This window comes from Phascolarctos cinereus, unplaced genomic scaffold (assembly GCF_003287225.1).
Source record: "Phascolarctos cinereus isolate Bilbo 61053 unplaced genomic scaffold, phaCin_HiC Scaffold_3;HRSCAF=262, whole genome shotgun sequence".
Lineage (NCBI taxonomy): Eukaryota > Metazoa > Chordata > Mammalia > Diprotodontia > Phascolarctidae > Phascolarctos > Phascolarctos cinereus.
The window spans coordinates 11,559,323-11,577,333 of record NW_027555736.1 but is presented as its reverse complement, the minus strand read 5'-3'; the positions used below and the strand labels follow the sequence as shown (position 1 = coordinate 11,577,333).

Here is an 18,011-nt window from a genome sequence, read left to right as displayed (position 1 = left end):
AGCCCTGCTACTAACATGTTAGCTGGTGTGATGGATAGAGCACTAGGCTGGAGTCAGGTAGACTTGAGTTCAAATCCAGTCTCAGATAGTTACAGGCTGCGTGACCCAGGGCAAGGGACTCCCCTCTCCTCTTCTTCAGTTTCCTCATCTGTAAAATGAGGGGTTTGGACTCGATGACCTCGAAGGCCTCTCCCAGCTCTAAATCTATGATCCTATGAACCATGTGACCTTGGGCAAATCCCTTCCCCACTCCCCCCAAGCCTCAGTTTCCTGACCCATAAAGGGATGACTTGACCTAAGAACAAATATTGAGTAAGATGCTTTTCTGCGTCGTGATGGGCGTTTCTACCCCTGAACTCCACAGAGGCAGTGTAAGACCCCAGAAAGCCCAGGGGATCTGGAATCAGAAGCCCAGAGCTAACTCTACTGAAGAGTGATGTGACCCTGGATCAGTCACCCAGAAGAAACCTAGATACCTGCAGCGTCATGCCCTGCTCTCCCACGAGAGGGCCTACTGACAGCAGCTGCTGAGGCCAAGGCTGGCAGGGAGCTATGCTGCCCATCGCCAGCCTCGAGGTCAAGATTAAGAAGCATGCAGCGTCCAGTGAGAGCCTTTATTCAGAACGTTTAGGAATGGAGCTGCAAGCGGGGATTCCTGACTACATTCACAGTTGTGTGCAGAGGACAGACGGGCGGCAAAGGGAAAGTTCTTAAAAGCATTTGCGGTGGACAATGGAGGGGCCAGCCTCATCGTACTCCTGCTTGCTGATCCACATCTGCTGGAAGGTGGACAGGGAGGCCAGGATGGAGCCGCCGATCCACACCGAGTACTTGCGCTCTGGAGGAGCGATGATCTGGGGGGAGGATAACAAGTGAGAGACAGGGCTAGGGATGGAGATGTGGGACCTTCCTCTGAGGTCACAGTCCAATGACTAGTGGAGCTGGAGCATGGCCCCCGGGCTCAGCTCCCATCTCTGGGACTGGCTCCCCAGGAGACTCCGGGCCAGAAGGAACCTCAGTTTGCTCATCTTTAAGAAGGTCTGGGACTAGTCCCATTGTTTTACAGATGAGGAAACTGAGACCCCAGGAGGTTCAGTGACTTCCCCAAGTCACGCAGGCAGCAAGTGGCAGAGGTTGGATTGAGCCCCTGACCCCAACTCTAAACCCAAGATTCCTTCCACTGGACCAAGCGTCAGCTGAAGCTCTTAGCAAAGGACCCAGCAAAGCAAATAGGGAGAGGTCCTCCTTGGGAAGTCTGTGGGCCCCACACTGACCCCTTGTGGACTAAAATGTTCAGAACAGACCTGTGCATTGCCCAAGGAATCATTTAAACTCTCTGGGCCTCAGTGCCCTTATAGTACCATGCCCTAGTATACTGGATGCAGAGACCAGATGACCTCTAAGCCCCTTTCCCATATGATGCTCCATATGACACTGCCAAGGAATTTCCTTCCCATTCTGACAAACCCTTCAGGGTCAGACTGCAGCACTGGGGCTCTGTGGACAGGGGCTAGGGGACAAGGCATCTTCCCTTACCTTGATCTTCATGGTACTGGGTGCCAGAGCCGTGATCTCCTTCTGCATTCGGTCGGCAATGCCCGGGTACATGGTGGTGCCCCCTGACAGGACATTGTTGGCATAAAGGTCCTTCCTGATGTCAATGTCACACTTCATGATGCTATTGTAGGTTGTCTCATGGATGCCCGCAGACTCCATCCCTGGGAGAAGGAAGCCACAGGGGCCACATCATTGAAGGGAAGAGATGAGAAACCACACATTGGAACAACAAACATCACAGCCAGAGGTGGGTAACGGGTCTCTCTGAGTCCCAGAGTCCCCTGAAAAGTGAGGATGGGAGTCTTCACATGGCTTAACCCACAAAGAGAGACACTGTGCAAATCATAAAGTCCTCCAGAAGTGGGAGTCCTGGTTAGCCAGCCTCCCAGAGGCCAAAGGGTGGAGACTCCTGACATCATCATCATCATCATCATCAAAAATAATAATGTTAGAGAAGAATGGAGAATGATAGCTGGCATTTATATCGCGCTTACCATGGGCCAAGCACTGTGCTAAGTACCCTAAAGAAAGCGGCCTCGTTGTGCCCAAAAAAGGCCCTGTGGCTCTTACCAATGAAGGAGGGCTGAAAGAGGGTTTCTGGGCAGCGGAAACGCTCATTTCCAATGGTGATCACTTGGCCATCAGGCAACTCATAGCTCTTCTCAAGGGAGGAGGAGGATGCAGCCGTGGCCATCTCATTTTCAAAGTCCAGGGCCACATAGCAAAGCTTCTCCTTGATGTCACGCACAATTTCCCGCTCGGCTGTCAACAAAAGTCAACCCTCAGCATTCCAGAGAGAGGGGAGCCCAGGCCAAGACGCCTAAGGTTGTCCTCTCCCATCCATTCATGACCCTCTGAAGCCAAGTACATGGGGGGCAGGGGGGTCCCTTCCTTCACAGAAAGGAGATGAGCCTTGAAAGGGGGAGGGAAATGATCATGGCCAAGCTGAGCCCCTTCTTTGCAGAAGTGGGGGACGAGGGGTGTGGACACTGCATAGACTAGTGGACTTAATTCATGTATACATTAGTTGTGCTCTTTTTTTCCTCCCCTTTTCCTGATCATCTCTTGTTATTAAAAAAAGGGGGGGCCTAGGAGAGAGGGCAGTGCATAGATATACTGGGGGATGAGATGGATGCAAGAATGAAAGACACCAATAAACATCGAACTCTTGTTTCAAAGTGGGGACAGAGCAGAGTACAACATCCCATACCAGTAGTCACGAAGGAGTAGCCTCGCTCAGTCAGGATCTTCATGAGGTAGTCAGTGAGATCACGGCCAGCCAGATCCAGACGCATGATGGCGTGGGGCAGAGCGTAGCCCTCGTAGATGGGCACGTTGTGGGTGACGCCATCTCCAGAGTCCAGCACAATACCTGAGGGCACAGCCACAGGAAGGGGCATCACTGGGGTTAATGGAGAAACACCAGCCCAAGACCATCTTCGGTCAGGCACTTATTTTCCAGGTGGATATGAGGTCAGGGGTCAAGCTTTTTACACATTGTAAACAACTCACCCTATTTTTTCCTTACTTTAATTCTTCAAGGATCTCTGATCTCTCAGTGTGGACAATTTATTTGCTAATGTAGATTGCAACCCCTCTAAGACTTAGCAGACTGTCTTTCTGAATTGCTTCAGCAAAAAATTCATCTGCTGGTCCTTGAATGACACCCACCTAGACCTGGTATCTGGGGCTGGTGGGACAGAGCTGGCCTCTTTTGGTACAGCCTCCAAGAGCCCAGCCCACCCTCTAGGACACAATGGGCCATTGGACAGGTATGTCATAGGAGCACCCCGTGCGTAATTGTAGGCAAAATAACTGTCCCTTACTTCAAAGTAGGGTATCTGGCCCCTCTTGATCACTTACCAGTTGTACGTCCAGAGGCATAGAGGGACAGGACAGCTTGGATGGCAACATACATGGCTGGCACATTGAAAGTCTCAAACATAATCTGGAAAAAGCATGCAACCTTAGTATTACAGTCATTTCCATTAAAATTTGCTTTTCAAGTGGACAGGAGTTATTTAATGAAAAAACATTCCACCCCTGGGGATAAAATGAAAACTTGAATTGAATTCAAGAAGCATTTATTAAATGCCTACTGTATTCCAGGCACCATCCTAGATGATGGAGTGAATTGCTAGTGCCATTTTAAAAATTCTATCACTCTCATTCTTAGTTTTGCAGCCAATCAAAGGAGGTAGGGGACAGAGTACACATTCCCTGCCCAGCCACCTCAGCCTGGGAGAATGCAGTGGTGTGGAACTGGAGGGGGTGCTTTAAGCCAAAGGTCAAGTGGCTGGAATGTGTAAGATTTCAACCCGAGGCAGCAAACCACCCAGTGATGACCACCAAGCATCCCCCTCCCCATTCTAGGCACTAGAAGTGGCCACCAGTGCTGGTGGTAGATGAGCACCCCTTCCCAGCCCTGACACAAGCAACAGTTCACAAGATCTATGCACACATGCACGTGCGCGCACACATACACACACACACACACACACACACACACACACGCACGCGTGCGCGGCAGTCCCAGGCTGTCCTATACCTGAGTCATTTTCTCCCGGTTAGCCTTGGGGTTCAGGGGTGCCTCAGTGAGCAGAGTAGGGTGCTCTTCTGGGGCCACGCGCAGCTCATTGTAGAAGGAGTGATGCCAGATCTGCCAGGAATCAAGGAGGAGAAAGGAAATATCAGGAGTAGTTGTCACCTTTACGATCATAGGAGATCCTTCCTGACCCATAGGAGGCAGCAAAGTGCCCCACCTAATTATGGCATTACTATGGGGCTTCAAGGCTTCCATGCAACAACGGCGTGAACAAAGTAGAGAGTGGAAAGATTGTCTCCATTTTATGAGTGATACTTGTGCCTTATTTTTCCAATTAGATTCTAGACTTTGTCTCCCACTTATTACAAAATGGTAGGCTAAGGGTGCAGAAAAAGGCATACATTGTCAGACATGGCCAGTGGGTTGATTGGTTTTGCTTGATTTTACCACTTTCTTTTATTCTATTGTAGGTGGGGGTAGAGTGAGTCATTGGGAAGTTAGAGCATCATTCAAACATTTAAATAAATTAAGACTGTAAGCTCTATGCGGACAGGGACTTTATTCTTCATGACCCCTATAGCCTTCCAAGAGCCTCGCACACAGCAACAAGCCTCTACTATGCTATGGGAACAATGCTAGTCACTAAGGGTAAAAAGATAAATATACAGTCCCTTTCGTCTAAGAGCTAAGGATCCCCATATTCTGATAGCATTGAGATTCCCCTCCTTGGGACCCTTCTCTCTGGTGAGGCAGATTGCAGCCCATTCAGTGCCCATCCAATGCCCATCTTGTGTAATCCTCACCTGTGTCCAAGGCTGAACAGAGTGAATGCTCCATCAACAAACCTTAAATGGAGACTTGGATAGATGGATGCAAGACAGGGTGGAGGCATGCTCTAGGAGGGTGATATGTGTGTGTGTGTGTGTGTGTGTGTAGTTTTCTGTATGTATGTTATATCCCTCCCATCCCCAAGAGAATGCAAATTCCTCCAGAGTTTGGTTCATTTTTCTTTTTGCATCCTCCCAGAGCCTAGGTTCATGCTCAATTCTCATGAGGTGTTTAAAAACACTCATTGAGTTGAGTTGAACAAGGAAGACTTCTCTGAGAAACATTTTCAAATGATTTTCACTATCAGCTAAAGGTTAACCCAGTGACAGTCCAGGGACCATCCATCTCCAGGAGGTTGGAACTTTGGGCTAAAATAAACACACTTCATCACAATGGACTGAGCCCTTAATCCAAAGGCCAGTACCTTCTCCATGTCGTCCCAGTTTGTGATGATCCCGTGTTCTATCGGATATTTCAATGTCAAGATTCCTCTTTTGCTTTGTGCTTCATCCCCTACATAGCTGTCCTTTTGGCCCATGCCCACCATCACTCCCTGAAAAGCACAAGGAAGGAAAAGTCATCTTCTCAAAAGACTTTTGAATGAAGCTTAATGAAACAATGCATGGGTCAAGTTCCTAGCCCTAGACACTCTCCTGGTTATATTCCAGTGGGTTGATGAGATGCAGATCTTCTCTCTTTGGTGGCTTTTAGGATTCTCCACCCAAGTTGTCAATTGCCCCAATTTATAGTGAGAACTTCAAAGAACTAAGATTCCTTGGTGTTAGCACTCCTTAGCTGAAGTACATCTGAACTCTTCTGCACCACAGTAGATAGACTTTGCGGGCTGCGCTGGCCAAAAAGAACCTCAGCTAACGGTCAACTTTCTGGTAAAGAGCCTTTCCAAACTTAGCTAGATGAGACCTTGAGTAAAAGATCCAGAGCTGGGCTTTTCTAGCTTGGTAGGATCTCCCAGAGAAGGCACTGTACTGGCAGGGCCTTTGAGAGCCTGGGGACACCTCAGTGTCACACCAAGGCATCAGTGAAAGACAGAAGCACCTATTTAAAAAGAGACATTTCAACCCCCAAATACAGAGGGAGCAGTATAGTCCAAATGATAGGAAGAAATTGTGAATGAATTGGCTCCTGAAACAGGGGCAGGGCATGTAGAAATGTAAATGAGTGAAAGGAGAAGGGGAGAAAAGAATTCTAACCTGAACCTGAGATGGCCCCTAGTAGACACTGCCCTCAAATACTTGGGTGTGGTTATAGGTCTGAGCATGGATGGCACCAAGAAAGAGCATCCCGCCTTTGAAGTCTTTACATCTCTTTGGGGATATGTGGTGGGGGTGGGGGCAGGGGGCAGGACCCCCTGTCAGATAGGATGTTAGTACTCAACACTGGTCCTAATGGTCAAGTCAACTCTTTTTAAATACTCAATTGTTGTGCAAACAGCTACACTGACCAAGAAACAATCCTGGTTAGCCACCAAGACAGTCCCAGGTAATAGATGAGTCTTTTAAAAATACTCCAAGTCAGGGTTCTAGCTCTAGAGCTGGGAGGGGCCATTGAGACCATGTAATCCAGCTCCTCTATTTTACAAAGCTCTCTCTGGTAGGACAGTAATCTGAAAGCTGTCTCCATCTGTCTCTGGACCTTCCATGCATTGTCCCAGCTATTCTCTGTGAGGCTAAGAGGAGGTCAGATTTCTACTCTGGTTCTATTGGAATGTCTGGAGCCCTTCATCCTCACTGATACAGAGAAAGTGCTTGGCTTACCTGATGTCGGGGACGGCCCACGATGGAAGGGAAGACGGCTCTGGGGGCATCATCCCCAGCAAAGCCGGCTTTACACAGCCCAGAGCCATTATCACACACCAGAGCAGTGCTGTCCTCCTCTTCACACATCTTCTATAGCTGCTTCTTCACACAGGCCTACCTGGAGAGGGAAGAAACCCGCCTGGAACTGACTATCCATAGAACAAGCAATGTGCTGGACATCAAGTCTGCCCTCTTCACGGGTCACACAGCCATGATGGGCCAGACCTGGCTGAGGGCGAGCACAGCTGGTATGGAGCATTCCACAACATCACACATCCTCAGAATCTCACAGTTGGAAAGGGCCTGAATGGTCAGCTAGTCCAACTTGTAGAGAATCCCACTACAGTACACTTGAGGGCTGGTCAGCCAGTCTTTTTGTAAAGCTCTTCTGTGAGAGAGGACCCCTGTCCTCCTGCGGCAGCCCTCCCCACTGGGGACTTGATGGAAAGAACAAAGGACTTGGGAGACAGAAGAGCCGGATATGGCTACTGGTGTGTGGGTTTACTAGCTGTGTAAACTCAGTGACAAGCCACTGAAAGGCTCAGTTTCCTTATCTAAAAAATGGGGTTAAGGATACTCCCCTCCAAGGGATGTTGTGGGGAAAGCCCTCTGTGAACTATGAGGTGCTTTAGGAAGGACCCATTCACAAAACTACTTTTAAAAGCACCTGGACACAAAATCTGATTTCCTATTTCACTGATTTATTTTCTTTTAAAGAAAGATTCCAACAAATAGAGAGAGAAAGAAAGGAAGAAAGAAAGAAAGAAGAAAGAAAGAAAGAAAGAAAGAAAGAAAGAAAGAAAAAAGAAAGAAAGAAAGAAAGAAAGAAAGAAAGAAAGAAAGAAAGAAAGAAAGAAAGAAAGGAGAGAAAGGAAAAAGAAAAAGAGAGGGAAAGAAAAAGGAAGGAAGGAAGAAAGGAAGGAAGGAAGAAAGGAAGGAAGGAAGAAAGGAAGGAAGGAAGGAAGGAAGGAAGGAAGGAAGGAAGGAAGGAAGGAAGGAAGGAAGGAAGGAAGGAAGGAAGGAAGGAAGGAAGGAAGGAAGGAAGCTTTGTGTTTGGAAATCATGACATATATAGAAGGCAGAAATAAACATTTAAAAGAAATAAAAATCTCATCTCAATCATTCTACTCTAGACCCATGATTTCACTGATGTCTGCAGCTTTCATTAGTGTGTGTAGACCCCCACCCCCTTTCCAATGCAGATTGGCTTCTGTTCTGAGTCTTGGAGACCTGCCTGGGGCATTGTCAGGTGATGTGACTTGACCACAGTCACACAGCCAGGATGTCAGAGGTAGAATTTGAACTCAGGTCATCCTGACTCAGAGAGCAGTTTTCTATCCATTATGCCACATTGCCTTTCCACCTAAATATTGAAGAAATCGTTTTAAGTTTGACTCCCTTATCTTCACTGAACCAGCTCAGTTGAGCCACAAAAAAATTAAATTCCTTTTGACCGACATGATGAAATGCCCACTGGGAGAGTTATGAGGTTGAGAGCAGACCCAGTCCTTAGCCATCTGGGCGCATAGCCTGGTAGGACATGTGTGTCAGGCGCAAAGCATCGGACGTGGTCCAAGAGTGTGGTATTGGGCTCTGAAAGCTGAGGAAAGATGAAGCTGATGAACAGGACTGCAGGTATTTTAGGCACAGAAAACAGCCCAACCCACACCTTTTGGGAAAGGGTTTTGTTATCTGAGCATCTGCAGTTCATCCTGGTGAGATTGAGCAAATCCCTGGTAGAGTATAAATGGCTTGTGAGTAGAAATTGTTTCATTCCTTGTCTGTATCTCCCTGGTAACTAGCACATAGTAGGTGCTTAATAAATATTCCTTGGTTGACTGCTATTCTGTCCATTTCATTAAAACCCCAAGGTTATGCAGGATAGTTTGATAATATTTCAGAGGGCAGGAGTGGAGGGTGGACTAAGTAGGGTCCATAATGGACTACCTAGCCCATTCCCCTCATTTTATAGATAAAGAAACCAAAGCACAGAGAGGGAAAGGGATTTGTCTTTGGCCAAGGCTAGAATCCACAGCTCTTGACTTGCAGTCCAGGACCCCTTCCCCTCTCCTGAAGAGGAATAGAAGAGACGCAGGCAAAGACATTAAGGGGGGGAAAAGCCCTGCCACTGGCAGTGTGCCATGGGTCAAGAATTTAGGCTTGGGCAGAGCACAGGGTCCTAGCTCAAGAGCTAGAAGGGACCTTGGGGTTACCTAGTCCAACAGAAGAGAAAACTGAGGCTGGGAATGGGGGGTTGAATGACTTATCTAATATCATACAAGTAGTAAGCACAAGAGGGATTTGAACCCAGGGCCTCTCACTCCAGACTCAATGCTCTTTTCACTCACTGTACCTCTCTTTAAGTAGAATTGGCTACCAACAGCTAGGTTAAGGTGACTTCTGGGGAACGGAATTTCAGAAGTCATTCAATTTTGTGACTGGGAGAGAGTTGGGGTTCATAGTTCCAAGGAGTGGTCCCAGAGGGATCCAGAAGCTTGAAGCTTCAGGAGCAATTCCCATCACAAATCAATACAAAAGAAGATCTCTTCTGGATAATTCGGTCCAAGAGCAAGGTTTAGGAAAAGAAGAAGGAAGGAAGGAAAGAAGGAAGGAAGGAAAGAAGGAAGGAAGGAAGGAAGGAAAGAAGGAAGGAAGGAAGGAAGGAAAGAAGGAAGGAAGGAAGGAAGGAAGGAAGGAAGGAAGGAAGGAAGGAAGGAAGGAAGGAAGGAAGGAAGGAGGGAGAATGGAGGAAGAAAAAGAGAAGGAAAGAGAAGAAAAAGGAAGACAAGGAGAAAGAGAAAAGATGATGAAAAAGAAAGGAAAAAGGATAGGCAGGAGATGGTGATCTTTATAGTCTAATCTCTCAAAATTCTACCCAATTCAATAAATGTTGAGTACAAGTCAATATCCAGCACATTCAGACAATATATGCTCAACACTGGTTGTGTGTCAGGCACGCACTGGGAGAAGTGCTGGGAAAACCAGAAGCGCAGTAGTCACCACACGCTCAAGTCTGAGCAAACTGCCCAGCTAGAGGGGAAGCTTCTTGAGGGGAGGCATTGGTTCCCTTCTGTCTTGGCGTCCCAGGGGTTCATCACAGTTCCTGACACATAGCAAGAGCTTAACGAATGCTTCTTGATTTATTGATTAATGAATAGTAATAATAATCTCCGACATTTCCATAGAGTGTTGGAGTTTGTGACCTTTACATGTTTTGTCCATCTGAACCTCAGTTCAGTTGTGTGGGGCAAGTACAGCACATGTTATTCTACCCATTTTACTGACCAGGAAACTGAAGTACACAGTGTTTCAGTGACTTGACCAAGATTACCCCGGGTGATAGGCAGATGTAGGGTTTGCACCCATATGGAGCATGGCTGTCTGTGCAGTATACTGCCCCCTGCAGGAGAGTCAATCCATAAAGGTCCTCCTTCTCCGGCATGCTTGGGAAATTTGCAGGCACACATTTAACTTTAGAATATCATTTGCAGGAAAAGCACTGGGCTTTCACAATACATTCAAGAACATTATGGGCTCTTTTTACATTTTGTTCCCCTCCCCTACCAAATTCTCTTCCATGACCCTGCTCCTGGATGCCCTGCTTCCTACCCCACCCAGGAATGTACTGGGAAATGTTTAACAATTGGCTTTCACCAAAAAAAAAAAAAGACACACTTTTAAATTTACTCTTCACTATTAACATTTTCTCGTCACTTTCTTAAGTCTAGACAATCAACCAAACAATTACTCAAGCCCAGGTTTAAACATGCACTTTCTCAATTGGCCCATGCGATGACTCCACCTGCACACCCACCCCTGCTCCATCTCCTCAACAGATCTCCTCAGTAGAGAAAGAGAGACAAGGGGGGCCGGCGCCGGAGATCACAGGGTCGGAGATTTAGAGTTGTTCTAACCCTTTCATTTTGCAAATGAGGAAACTGAGATTCCCAGATCTATTGGGATTCAAAGGCAGCACACACACACACACACACACACACACACACACATACACACACACACACACACACACACACAGCAGCTCCATATCTCAAACTTGGCCCACGTGGTGGTTTTGCTGAGCCCTTATTATTCTCCCTTTTTAAAAAATCTTTGTTGCAAGGCGGGGCTCCTTGGGGAAGGGGAAGGAAGGGGTCTATTCGGAAAGGAAGGTGATATGAAAGCAAAATATATAGATAAACACTTAAATTTTTTTTTTCGAAATGAGAAGAGCTCACATTTTCATGCCCCTTTGAGTTTTACAAAGCACTGTTCCTTAACAGTTCTGTGTGTTCAGGTGCTAACTAATACAGGCATCTTGGCCCTCTTTCATAGAAAAGGAAGCTGGGGTTCAGAAAGTCTAGCTATTTGCCCGTAGTCGCACAGCTGGCGAGTACCAGAGCATCCCTCCGCGCTGCCTGCCCGGGGCGCTTTGAACCATGCCATAGCACTGCCTACGATCACCGAGCAGGGATTCCGGAGGGACCCTCCCGTTGCTGCAGGGTAAAGGTGATGTGCGGCGCCACGGAAAATGCACGAAAACCCAAACGCACAGACGATATTCGGGGTGAGTTTATTTGAGAGGCAGCTCGGGCTGCTACGGCTCTGCTGTTGGACTTGGAGTCAGAATCACAAGTTCCAGACCGATCTCAGCCCTCGGCAGCCTCGTGACCATGAATGATCCCCTCGACCTTGCTGAGCCTCGGTTTCTTCATCTGCACAATGGGCACAATAATCTCAGTAGTAGCTACTTGCTAGGGTTATTGTGAGACTGCAATGAGCTGGTGGGTGTTAAGTGTTATATAAATGTGAATTCTTTTTATTTTACAGTAAATAACGGGAAGGGGGTAATATGCCCAAGGAGGCTGATCCAGCTTCTTCAAAGAATGCATTCATCGGAGGTGGGGGTAGGGGTGAGATGGGGAGGGGGAGGGGCAGGAGCTGGGCTGCTACCCTGCCAGAGCGGGTGGGTGGTTTCCAGCCCATCTCTAACCTGAATGAGCAGGGGCGGGTTTGGGACAAGCCACTTCCTAATTAGGCAATCCGCACTGAAAATGCTGCTTTTGGAACCAAGTTCCAGGTCAGGGGGGTTGCTCCAACCAACTGGAGCTCAGCCTGGGCCAGAAAGCCCAAGGGGAGAGAGGAGGGGAGGGGAAGGAGTGGGGGAATCCAGGGAGGAGGGGAGGGAATGTTGTATGCAGCCCCAGGCTTGCCAGGCTCCAAAAGCAAACCATATTTAGGCATGAAGAATGAAATGGGAAGAAGAAGAAGAAATTGACTCAAGACCAGGGCCCAGGCCTGACTTCCTGCTCAGTCCTTCCCTGATCTGGGCTGGTCCAGCCACCCCATCAAGAACAGACAGCCAAGGAGCAGGAGCCGAGCCAGGCCCCCTGCAGGAGGGAGACATCCACTCAGCCCAAGCAAGCACCCAAGGGAGCACCCCAGAGGATCTCAGGGGAGAGCTAGTCCGGCCCCCTTGTTTTATAGGTGAGCCCTGCCAGCGGGCAGGACTCAGATGGGAACCAGGGCCGGGATCCCAGCGCCTGCATCAGCTGCCTCCCTTCTCATGCTTAATGTCTAGCTTCACCTGCAAACATCAGGTGATCAAGGTCATTTTTAGCCAGGGGGCATTAGAAGCAAGGCTAGCCTGACCCCCTTGTTTTACAGTTGAAGAAATGGAGGCCCAGACAGGGGATGCAAATTATCGGAGGTGGGACAACTAGCGAAGTATCAGAGCTGGTACTCGAACCCAGGTCTCTCTCCAATCTAGGGCTAGAGGCTCCAATGTCTTAATGCTTTCTGGCCGGCATGCAGTTCTTTCAAACCTAAGGCAGGATTTCACCCATTTGACAGAAGAGGAAATCGAGGCCCAGAGAGGTGAAGTCACCCAAATGTCTGAGAGAGAACTAGCAGCCAGGTCTTGTAGGATGCTTGCTCCAGCCACAGGTCACTCTGCCCCTAATAATCACCTTTCACAGCAGCCATTTATGAGGGCTTAGAAGTCTGCAAGGTGCCTCACATGCATTGTCTCACTTGAGCCCCCTACTAAGCTGGAAGGCTTAGCTGCTAAGGCTATTATGATTTCCATTTTGCAAAGAGGAAAATTGAGGGTCCCCGAGGCTGTGTGACTTACGTGCCTCAGGCCACATAGCTGGGATCTGAAGGCAGGTCTCCCTGATTCCAGGTGGAGTGCTCTAACCACTAGCTGACACTACCTTACTGACTACTGCCAGCATCCTAGAGGAAAGGGTCCTGATGAAAGATCTTGGGAGCCAACTGACCTCTAACAGACAGTGGTGAAAGAGCCAGGACGTCTAAGCCCCTAATTTTCAGAAACCCTGGAAAGGCCAATCCCAAAGCCAGATTATGGAAGCACTCTGTGCCAAAGCTGTCTTAGATTGACTCTGAAACACAGCAGGGGCTTCCCTGGAAACACCTCTGCCTGACTCCAGACAGCTGGCTGCATTCTTGAGGTCTCTGACCCCAGGCTCTTTGCTGGGTGCACACTGGTTGTTACAGTGGACATGCATGAACCTTGCCCACCTTCCCCAGGTGCTGGCTCAGCGTCCCGGCCCCCAGACCACCCCTGCAGCCAGTCGGTTGGGGCTTAAGTCCAAAAGTCTGCAAGACTGCCTACACATGGCAGTTATTTTCTCAGTGCAAATCCATCATGTGAATTCTCTCCCCCACCCCAAGCCTTGCTCCCGTCCCAGCCCCTGGCCCCCGGAAGACCTTGACCTCTCCCAGAGCCGCCCTCCTGGGCTCATCCCACTTACCCTGACTGAGCTCGGCTGCCGGGCTTGGCTGCTCCTCAGGGAGGGTGTTTGTCCTGGGAAGCTGAAAGCTCTTAGGTTATATAGCCCCTCAGCCTGTTCTCCTCCCACTGGCTTCCCAAACAAGGAACAGAGACAGGCTTAAGCCTCATCTCTCAGGCTAACACAGCCATATAGGGACCTTAGAACAAAAACCTCTCATCTGGGTGGCCCGGGTCTCTGCTACTGCATTCTGCTGCAACAGGAGCAGGGCTGGCAGGCAGGAATATGCACAAAGTTCCAGGCCCACAGCTGCAGCCAGGGGAGACAACCCCAGATGGGGGCCACGGATGGGGAAGGGGGGAGAAAGATGCAGTAAATGGGCTACAAAGTGACCTGAAACTTGGGAGGCTTAAAGTCCAAGACTCTGGAGTGGGAAGATGTCCCAGCCCACCTCCTTCATGTCACAGATGAGGGAACGGAGTTTGGAGAGGGAAGGGGAGTGCAGAGACCTGTTCTAAGTCATGAAGGCAGCAAGTATTAGACATACCGGACCACAGTGTGCATGGAGGGGAGTAATGTGTATCTAAGCTGGAGCCAGGTTGGGAAACAATGGGGAAACAGAATTTATATTGGACCCCAGCTGTCATGGGAAGCCACAACTGAGAAGAAGTGGGGTGGGGGAGGAGAGTGTGACATGGTTAGATCTGCATTTAGGGGAAATCACTTGGGCATTTGTGTGGAGGGTGGATTTAGAGCATTACTATAAAGAGCAGAACCCTGGTTCAAGCTCACATCTGCTGACTCCAGCTTTTTCTACCACCCATCTCACCCGTCTTCAGGGACCAAGCTTCCTTCAGCCCCCTGCTGCTGAAAGGCCAGGCTGGTGCTTAAGGCAAGCATGCATTCATGCATTGCTTTAAAGTGTGCAAATTGCTTTCCATATCTCGTTTGATCCTCACATCAACCCTGTAAATTAGAGTACCTGGAAACAGTTACCATCATTATCTCCATTTTACAGGTGGTGAAACTGAGTTGGAGAGAAGTTAAGTGATAGGGTCACACAGCTAGTAAGCCACTGAGGAAGAATTCTGAACTCTGGTCTCCCTGACCTCACCCTGAGACAAGTACTCAATCCACTAAGCCACCTAGCTTTCATTAGGTTTAAGACATCAATTCCTGGCAAGATTCTACAGCACGTGATTAATTAAAGGGATGGGTAGTGAATGTCTGGAGCAGGAAGCGAGCAGACAGCCAGCTGTGATTCATTCATAACAAATGCACCTCATTTTATTTTGATAGGCTCACTAGAGTGGGAGAGCAGAGAAATGCCTTACATGCAGCTTACGCAGACTCCAGCCCTACTGACTGATTGTTGGTGATTGCTGTATGTCCTTCATTTTTTAACAGAACCTGTGACATCATGTGCTGATGTCTAGGCTCCTGCATAAATTGGATTTAAGGGGGGCAGGGTTCACAAAGTGCAAGCCTTGCCCTCTCTTCCAGAGTCATCGGAGTTGAAAGGCGGGACAGAAGTCAGGATGACTGGCCGTGGCCCGAGAGGCAGTGGAAGAGCTCGGTCATGGATGACCTTGGTGTCTTCGATGTCTGATCAAACTCTAAGTGTTCGGCAGGCCTGCTTCAGCTGCTTTCGTGGCCATTGGAACAAATTGTTCTCATCTGCCCATTCCACTTGGGGGAGTCTTCATACGTTTGGGGTAGACACCTCCCCAACTCACTGAAGGGCTTGAGTTATGCACTTGATGAAGTCTTTGGTGTTATTCTCGTGAAAAAGACAGAGATATGCGTGTGACTTGAGGTCTTCCTGACAGGTCAACCAGTGTTCTAGGCACTGCCCCACCTCACTGCCCACCTCAAAGGTGATAATGGCTTGTGGAGGCAGAAGATTCCCATTGTCCTTTTCATTCCTAACGTGAGATTTACCCTGGCTTGCATTGTCCCTCCTGTTGGCCTCCTTTGTATTCTCCTGCCCTCACTGGACTGGAGCCTTCTCTTCTTTCAGATGCCTTTTTGGAATCGAGTGATGACATCTGTATCTCTTTCAAATGAATCCTTGTTGAGGCAAAGGCACATTCCCTCCTGAATTATTTCATCAAATGAAATTTGAGACATGTCTAATTATGACATCAGTAAAGGTTTGGGGCACCCAGAAGCAGTGGGATTGAACCACTTTGATTAGCTCACATATTACTTAGCTCTATGTAGAGCCATTGTTGTGACTGTATTCTCAGTGCCATAGGCATCCATGCATACAAGCAGATGGCTACTGTGCATTTATGTTGACAGTAGAGTGAATAAACATACCAAGAGACTATTTTGCCTCCTATTGTGGAAATAACCACAGCCTGGTCTAATGTAACACACAGCTTCCCACTACATGGTATTCAGGGGTTAATGTCCTATATGAATAAGAGGAGAAGCAAAGCTACACACAGGGCATTGCAGATGATTTGGGCTGGAAAAACTGAAGAAAGAATGGCCACAGAAACCATCCTGATTCCTCTGTTTTGATTCCTCCACAACAAAGGGAAGCATTTAAATACGAAAAACAAACATGTATCTGAGGGAATAGCTCTCTCATGCCCATGTGTATTGAACACAACAGAGCTGATGAATTTTTCAGGAACCAGGCCATAGAATATCAAGAATGAGAAGAAAGATCAAATTGTAACGTCTCCATAACTCAAAGGAAAATTCTACCAAACTCTCAATACATAAAGTAGCTCCCACAAAAATAAAGTCCTAAACAATAAACAAAAAACAGTAAACAAAAACTTAGGGTCACTCTTCTCTAACATTTCATTAACTTTCTCATTTTAATTTTTCTGTAGAGATTATCACACCAGTGAGGATCCCAATTCAATCTAGCAATAAGCTAAAGTAGCCAATTTTCTTTCTTCTTACCAAAAACAACAACAAAAAAAACCAAAAACAGTGTGTTCATTTTGCACAAAGAATCATGCATCACCTGATCTGGAATTAGATTGTAAGCTCCTTGAGGGCAGGAACTGTCTTTTGCTTCTTTTTGTATCCCCAGCACTTAGCACAATGCCTGGCACATAGTAGAAACTTGATAAATGCTTATTGATTGATTGACTGGAATGACCAAGTACTTAGAGAACTGGCCTGGGAACCAGGAAGACTCTCCAGACCAGTCCCTACCACGTAGTAGCTAGGAGACCCTGAGCAAGACTGACAGTCTCTCAATGCTCTCGACAACTCTCTAAAACCGTAAGTGGCAGAGAAAGTGCCAACCTTTTTTTTTCCTTCAAATTCTGAGTTCCAAATACTCTCCTTCCCTTACTTTGATTACTTTGTCTGAAAACTGCCTGTCCATATCCTTTGACTATTTATCAATTGAGAAGTGGTTCTTATTTCTGTAAATGTGACTCTGTTTTCTATATCTTTGAGAAATGAGGTCTTTATCAGAGAAATTTGTTCTGAATTTTTTTCATAGTAATAATTACCAAGTACGTAGTTCTCTCCACCCTATTTTCCCTGCTTATCCTATTCTTTCTCACTTTTCACTCTGTCCAGAAATATTTGTTTTTATGTTCTATGATGGCGTTCTTTACATTTTAAGGGGAAAGGTAAGGGAACAAGCATTTATTTAGTGCTTACTATGTGCCAGGCAACATATATATACATACATATGTATGTATGTATGTATGTATGTATATGTATGTGTGTGTTTGTGTATATGTATATATATGTATATGTATGTGGTGTGTGTGTATATGTATGTATATGTATGTGTGTGTGTATATATATGTATGTATATGTATGTGTGTGTTTGTGTGTGTGTGTGTGTGTGTGTGTGTGTATACACATACACATATATTTCATTATGTTCATGGAGAGGTATATACATATCTTTAAGGGAAGCTAGGTGGCACGGTGGATAGAGCACCAGGCCTGGAGCCAGGAAGACTTCTCTTCCTGAGTTCAAAGCTGGCCTCAGACACTAGCTTTGTGACCCTGGGAAAGTCACTTAACCCTGTTTGCCTCTGTTTTCTCGTCTATAAAACGAGCTGGAGAAGGAAATGGCAAACTACTCTAGTATTTCTGCCAAGAAAACCCCAAATGAGGTCATGAAGAGCTGGATATGACTGGAATGACTAAACAACAGTAGGGAAATACGTTTTACATGACTTCACATGTATAATTGATATGGTTTTTGCCTTCTCAGTGTGTGTGGGGGGGGCTGGAGGGAGGGAGAAAATTTAGAACTCAAATTTTTAAAAGAAATTAATGTTAGAAAGAAAGAAAGTTACTCTGGTAGAAGAAAATAAATAATTGCCTAGCAATTAGGCTTACTGCTTTTAAGGTGCTTCTCAGAACATCAGGGAATTTGGGCAAGAAATATGGCCAAAGACATGTTGATATCTTTTCAATGGCAAAATGAAAGAACGGATGAAAGCGTGCTTATTAAGAGCTCTCTGTGTGCAAGGCCCTCTGCTAAGCATCGTGAATACACAACCGACAAGCAACACG

The 18,011-nt window shown here is 47.2% G+C and overlaps 1 protein-coding gene across 2 annotated transcripts; it reads right to left on the bottom strand.

Annotated features, from left to right (window-relative positions):
* Positions 1 to 600: 600 nt before the first annotated feature.
* ACTA2 (actin alpha 2, smooth muscle) lies at positions 601 to 13,625 on the bottom strand. Of its 2 annotated transcripts, none has more exons than XM_020973602.2 (9): positions 13,521 to 13,625; positions 6,706 to 6,865; positions 5,355 to 5,483; positions 4,106 to 4,216; positions 3,421 to 3,505; positions 2,768 to 2,929; positions 2,128 to 2,319; positions 1,537 to 1,718; positions 601 to 854 (listed from the first exon to the last, which is right to left on the bottom strand). In XM_020973602.2, exons 2-9 carry the CDS (start codon positions 6,832 to 6,834, stop codon positions 711 to 713), a joined length of 1,134 nt encoding a protein of 377 aa, XP_020829261.1. In that variant the 5' UTR covers positions 6,835 to 6,865; positions 13,521 to 13,625; the 3' UTR covers positions 601 to 710. The 2 variants fall into 2 exon arrangements, with proteins under 2 accessions (XP_020829261.1, XP_020829262.1); XM_020973603.2 differs by having other exon boundaries at positions 6,706 to 6,861; positions 13,521 to 13,608.
* Positions 13,626 to 18,011: the final 4,386 nt, after the last annotated feature.

Bases quoted from the DNA above. Each gene is read 5' to 3' on its own strand.
- ACTA2 (XM_020973602.2), bottom strand. From the start codon at position 6,834: ATGTGTGAAGAGGAGGACAGCACTGCTCTGGTGTGTGATAATGGCTCT. The intron at 2,320-2,767 runs GTATGGGATGTT...TTTTGTTGACAG, and splicing joins CTACTCCTTCGTGACTACTG to CCGAGCGGGAAATTGTGCGT. The intron at 1,719-2,127 runs GTAAGAGCCACA...TCCTTCTCCCAG, and splicing joins CTTTCAGCCCTCCTTCATTG to GGATGGAGTCTGCGGGCATC.